This window comes from Hipposideros armiger, unplaced genomic scaffold (assembly GCF_001890085.2).
Source record: "Hipposideros armiger isolate ML-2016 unplaced genomic scaffold, ASM189008v1 scaffold_312, whole genome shotgun sequence".
Classification (NCBI taxonomy): Eukaryota; Metazoa; Chordata; class Mammalia; order Chiroptera; family Hipposideridae; genus Hipposideros; species Hipposideros armiger.
Window position 1 is genome coordinate 998269 of NW_017731662.1, and position 6346 is coordinate 1004614.

Below are 6346 nucleotides of genomic sequence, written 5' to 3' on the forward strand. Positions count from 1 at the left end.
TCCAAGGCTTGGTTAACAAGAAGCCTATCTACAAAAGCATCTACAGCAGAATGATAACAATGATGGACTAAATTTTAAAAATCCATATTTGGTCTTGTGTTTTTAAAATTGTGTCAAAAATCAAGACTGTAAGGAAAGGCAGAGAAAAACACAAGCACTACAAGCAAAAAGTGAAAGAAAAAAGGATCATGATGGCTACAAAAAAACAGGAGAAAAGATATAGAAAAACGTAGTAAAACAATTTCCTTCAAAAGACAGAAAAATCAAAATAAATTTTTTTTCTTTAAAAAAAGGACTTACTTGTTTGGGGACTATGGAAACACACAGAAGACTTCAGAAGGCATTGGAGGTGCCGGTGTCAGAGAAGACACCCTTCCTAATGGAAGACGAGAAATGAACACCTGAGCCAAGATTTGAGGTGAGTCAAGTCATAGAAAAGGCAGAGGAGGTTGTTCGGGGGAAGAGGGTGCCAGATATGCCAAGGCATGGAGGCATGGGAGAGCATGGAGAGCTGGAAGAAACCCAAGGAACTCACCACCATCGTGGAGGGTATAACACACAGGAGAGTCTGAAGTTAAAGCTAGGGGGTGGGTGGAAGTGACACCAGGCTGAATGGAGGGAATGACGTCCTGAAAAATCAAACCACCACTAGATTCATGAGTTAGAAAGGCTTCCTGGTACCCTTTGAAGAGAAACTGGGGTTAGACTGGGAGACTAGGTTGAAGGATTCAGCCGTATTTGGGGCAAGAAATCAGTACAACCTGATCGAAGGCTGAGACAAGGGTGACAGAAAGGAGAGGTGCATTCAGGGACAATCAGGAGGTGGTGGGGATAGACTTAGTGACAAATATGGAAGAAGCAATACTCCAGGGTGACTTGGGTTTTCTGCCTTGAGGATCTGAGAGGACATGGGAACCCCAAGGAGAGGAGCAAGTGGTGGGAGAAGACCAGCCCACTTACAGTTCTGTGATGTTGCAGGTACCTGGGGGACATCCAAGAGGATGTGTCCCATAGACAGTCATTACACTGTGTCACACATACTCTTACCCAAAAGCCCACAATGACTCTCCAACATGATACAAGGTCTCCAGCTGGCATGACAAGATCTACCAGGAGATGCTGATACCCTTCCAGCAGCCTGAACTCTCAGCAGGGAGAAAAGCATGGGCAGTAACGGCCACATCCGCACTTGGCTCAGGGGCTTGCTGGTGTACCCCCTCCCCAGTATGTTCCTTCTCAACAACCTGACAGCAGCCATAAGCCTTAATGGAAACGCCAAGTATTTCCTCTGCAGAAAATCTGCTCCATCCTTCCACTTTAGTCCTGTCCTTCATCCAGTGTCATGCACCATTATCTTCCACACGCTTCCAATGGCTCAGGTCCAGCCCCCTCAAGTGCGCATTCCCAGTCTGACAGTGCCCACGCTCTCTCCAATGGCAGGTCCTCTACACCCATCTCCAATCACCCTGGTCTCATCTGTGCTTTAAGGCCACAAGCCCTGCTCTTGTGCCTTCCTCTCTATTAACCCAATGTCTTTCCATTTTACCTCCCTTCTCTCCACTACCCATGCAGGAATCTGAGAACCGTGTCCCGTCCCGCCCCCCCTTCCCCCCGCTGCCATTTTCTAGCTGTGTAACTGGTCCAAGTAAATTACTTAACTTCTCCAAGCCCCTGTTATTCAGGTGTAAAATGGGTATGCTATGTGCTTCACAGGACGGTCGTGAAGATGAAATAAAATGATGAACACAAGTGTCTAGCATAGTAGAAACTAAATAAATGCTAGTCCTCTTTCCTCCCTCAAGAAGTCTGCAGGTTCTTTGAGGATGTTATTTCTTTTGTACATGCCAGAGAATCCAGCATAGTGTAACAGGTATCAATAGATACTTTGCAGAATTCTTGAAATAGATGCTGAAACGGTTCCCTATCTATAGAGATCAAAGACACACTAAGTAGCAAATCCCTAATGAAATAGTGGAGCTGGACAATGACCATCACTGGCCACTAACATCACTAAAAAGAGACAACCAGACACTGTGTGCCCCTGAAAGTACATGCTATTATTTATGAGGTATTCTTATGGATTGAAACTCTGTGTCTAACTACTAGTTTAGAGGGCATACAGGGACAGACGAAGATGTTAAACACCACCATGGGAAGCAATCAGCAAAATCCTGACTGGGAACTTACAAGGACAAGGACACAATTCTTTCAACTAGTAAACAGCAAAGGAAAAAAAGAGGAAGGAGAAATCTGCAAAGAAATGCAATGGGCGGATCCTTCTTTGGATCCTGATTTAAACAAACCAACTGTTAAAGAAAAACTTTTATGAGATCATCAGGAATATTGACACACTCTCCCCTACGCTACATCAGTGATTTCGTGAATGAAATTCTAGAAGGTTTAGAACAGCACTGTTATCCTTAACATCCCTGGAACGAGAATATTAGCAGACCATGGATCTAAAGTATCAACCATTGGTTTCAACTCTTACTTGGTGAATATTCGGCATCTTGTGGATTATAACTTGGAGCCTGACCTAGGTTTTGTCATTTACTAAGCAGGTTGCTTAACCTCTCTAAGCTTCAGTTTATTTCTTTGAAAAGCTGAAAAATGATCAAAAGTCTGTAATAATTATTCCTATTCAACTGTTGGTCATTAATATTTATTATGGCTGGTTTACACAGCAGAACTGTATTGCTGAGTTGGGAAAAAAACAAAGCTTCTTATGCTTGTTTTGTTCTCTGGACTAATGACTAAACATGGTTTTCTCCTTTAAATGTCATTTAATTTTAAGAGACCCTCAAAGCACTGCCAACAGCACCAAAATAAACAGCCTTTCATAGTGTTTTTTGGCAGCCTTTTCTTGTGGGCACTTGCCTGATCTTTTTCTTGTTATATTTAATTGCAAGGACAAGCTCGTTAACTAATCTTTTGTTTCAAATGAAATTATATTTTTCATTTGTTTTAGCTGATGGCCCTATCACAGACATTAATATATTAATTATTAATATATATTAATTTAATATATTAAATTTATTATATATATATATATATATATATATATATATATATATATATATAGCAGCAGTGATTATAAATCACTATATATGGTGCTAAGTTCTGTCTGTTGGCTTGGAAGCTGAGAACATACTAGAACCGCTGTGCAAACTTCTGAAAACTAGGAGAGGCAGAATTCAAATTAGTGTCGTTTTCACAGGAACTAAAAGGGAAGACTGAAATGCAATATAACTTTTAAATGAGAGAGAAGCGGGGGAGGATCCTGTGAGCATGAAAGAGGGCAAAAAGAAGTCAGTCAGAAAGATAAATCAATCCTGGCTGCCCCAATGTGATTTCCCTAAGGAAAATTCAAAATTTTTCCTAAGGAAAATTCAAGAAAATCCAAATATACATATTTAAGCATTCTACTTCAATGCAATAAAGTGACTGGCTTAAAACAAAACAGGTGTGGGGGGTGAAGAGGCCAGCTTTGTGAGGTACTTTTTAATAATGTTTAAAGAAAAAAATTTTAAATGTTACACTGCACAAATACACTACCCATGATAGTAATGACAGCACCTCAAATGTTAAGTAAAATCTCTATACACCAGAAGCTTGAGTCTATGACTGGGAAGAGAATGAAATCTTCTGATACTTACCCATGAACTTAAAGTCCTATACAGTTCTTTGGAGGGAATACTAAAATAATGGATTTTGTTTCTCTTACACTCTAAATGAATCAGATGAGATTAGAAATATTGCAATTTTAACAGTATTTTAAAATCTTTTTCATTAAGATATCAGATTCAACAATAAGCTTCCTCTCCACGCACAACAAAAATAAAATTTATAATTTTCAAAATTTTAATACATTGACTGTCTCTTAGTATTATTTCTTGCAAATGAACATCTAAAAAAAGAGCTGTATTAGTTTTAATCTTTTCTATATTTCAAAACTCTCCATGACTTCCACTTTTTAAATGCTTCTATCCTCCATCCTCTGCAAACTGTCAGTAATCCCTCTAGCACTTACGATAAAGAGCACTTTCTTCAGGGCAGGGCACACACTACACTATAATATGCAAAATCGTTAAGTTCACTGCATTCATTCATGCCACAAATATTTATTGAGCACCTCTTATGTGTCTAGCACTGTTTTAGGCACTGAGGAAAAAGGAAAACTGTCCTGCCCTTATTGGGCTTACATTTATTTAAGGATACACTGGATTATTTTTTTAAAAAAGGCATGTAAGCATAAGAGCTACAAATAAAGTAGTGTAAGGGGAATGAGACTAAGAGGGATGCTCTTTAGTGAAGTCTCTCTAAGAAGGTGCCTTTTAAGCAAAGACTTGAAAAGATGTACGTGAGGAGAGTTCCAGGCAGCAGAAAAAGCACGTGTAAAGGACCTGAGGCTGGAGCAAATTTGGTCAACACTAAACCCAGCTGGACTGTAATTTCTTTCCTACTCGGGGGCAAAAGCTATGTTTTATTAATACCTGTCTGGCCCCAGCCTCTATCAAAAATATGTTCAATAGAAGATATTAAATTAATAAATACGGACTGTTGGCTATTTGCTTAATGACTGAAAAAAATCATTGCCTATCCATCCCCTTTTCAGTATGAGTGTACAGTTGGATAGTTGACAGATTCCTCCATTGTCAAGCAACCGTAGGCAACGGGGCATGCCTGTTTTACAGATGATTTGAGATTTAAAACCAAAGCCCTTAGTAATCCTACATTTTCAGAATTAAAAAAGTGGTCTGACAACGGGACCGAATAGTTGAAAAAGTAAACTTCAAACCCTACTTCCTGGTAGGCGCTAAAACCTAGGCAATGAGGATGTACCTTTAAACCTCTCGGAGCAAGGCTACCGGTAAGGACTCCGTGCGGATGAGCTTAAACATGCACAGCAGCACCTCCTCCACACCCACTCGTTAAACATTGACCCGGCAGAGGGCTCAAGAAAACACTCCTGGTCCCCAACCTGTTCGCTTCTACTCTGGGAAAGGTCTGCAAAACAAGCAGTCATCTTAGTGCTTGCCTGGCACGTAGCAGGCTTGCAATAAGTAGTAATGGATGAATACCAGGACGAAGCACGTGGGTTGGACATTAGAAGACTGGCCCAGCGATGTATGGAAGCTGTAAAGGGATTCGGGATAAAGGCTGGTTTTCTCCTCCAGGAGGGAGAATTGTTTAGGGAGCGCCTGGGGCAAAGAAAGGGAGGAGTGGGAATAGGATCTGCGGCCTGACAGCGCCGCTGGGAGGAGGGAGGTCGCGGCTCCCGGTTACCACCCACCGGAGGAGCGGGAGGCGGGGCTGGCACCACTGAAGCGCAGGACCCGCCGCGCTGCAGCCGCGCTCCCGCGGGCACGATTAGTAATGGAGGCTCCGCGGGCGCGCCGTAGGCTCAGAACACCGCTGGGACGCCTTCCCAGTCCGCACTGCCCCTCAGGGCGGGACCTGGGGGCGGGGGCCCCGGCCGGGCCAGGCTGAGAGCCCGGGCAGCTGCGGGGAGGCTGCGCACTTACCAAGGGCCTGAGAACGCGGGCGCGGCGCGGGCCGGGCGGCGAGGGGGCGGGCGCGCTGCTCCCGGCGCAGAAGGGAGGCGGCTGCGAGGGTCACTCGGAAGAACCAGCTGCGATGGCAGCTGGACATAAGCAGCTCTGTCCACGCCTGGGGCCCGCAGCGTTTGGGTTGACTCACCAGCCGCCGGGCTCGCACACGTGCGGCACAGCAACGCGCCGCTGTCGACCGGCCCCTCCCCCGGGGCGGAGTCCGCCCTCTGCCGCCGGTCCCGCCCCCTGCCCGGAGGGGGCGGGGGAGCCCCGCCCACGTTCCGCCGCTGAGTGCGGTGTGCGGCCTGTCAGGAAGCATTGCGCTTGCGCCCCTGTTTTTCCCAGCTGCAGAGTGGGGAGCGCAAGGTGGCCCCTTCACTCCGGGAGGTCTCAGGCGGTCGCATCTGGGTTTTGGCGAGGGCAAAAAGTGATTTTACAGGCACCGGAGAGTCATTTAGACGACTTCTGAAGCAGCGATTGCCTTAGGAATGTTCGTTGCATTCTAGTAAGAGTGTCTGTCACTTAGTTATGGCCTTTTTTATTACCCTCCATCACTCAGTTAAGGAATAGAGAAATACTTTAGGGTCTATATTGTTCTATGTATATAATTCCTCCGAATGCAACAGACCGAAGAGCACCATTTCCCCACTTTTTCTATTTAAGCTTCTTGACGGCTCCCCAATAGGATCCCCTTTAAGAAAACTGATCAGGGCCGGCCGAGTGGCGCGATGGTTAAGAACTCGCTTGGGATGCCAGAGGGCCCCGGTTCGGATCCCACATATGAGGGCCAGTGA

The 6346-nt window shown here is 44.7% G+C and overlaps 1 protein-coding gene across 1 annotated transcript in view; it reads right to left on the reverse strand.

The window, feature by feature from the left end:
• PUS7 (pseudouridine synthase 7) overlaps positions 1 to 5871 on the reverse strand; it is a 59856-nt gene extending 53985 nt beyond the window's left edge. Inside the window, exons 1-2 of the mRNA XM_019660125.1 lie at positions 5526 to 5871; positions 961 to 982 (exon numbers count right to left, since the gene is read on the reverse strand). Of these exons, the coding sequence (XP_019515670.1) occupies positions 961 to 982; positions 5526 to 5871 (368 nt within the window). The remainder of the gene's footprint in view (positions 1 to 960; positions 983 to 5525) is intronic.
• Positions 5872 to 6346: the final 475 nt, after the last annotated feature.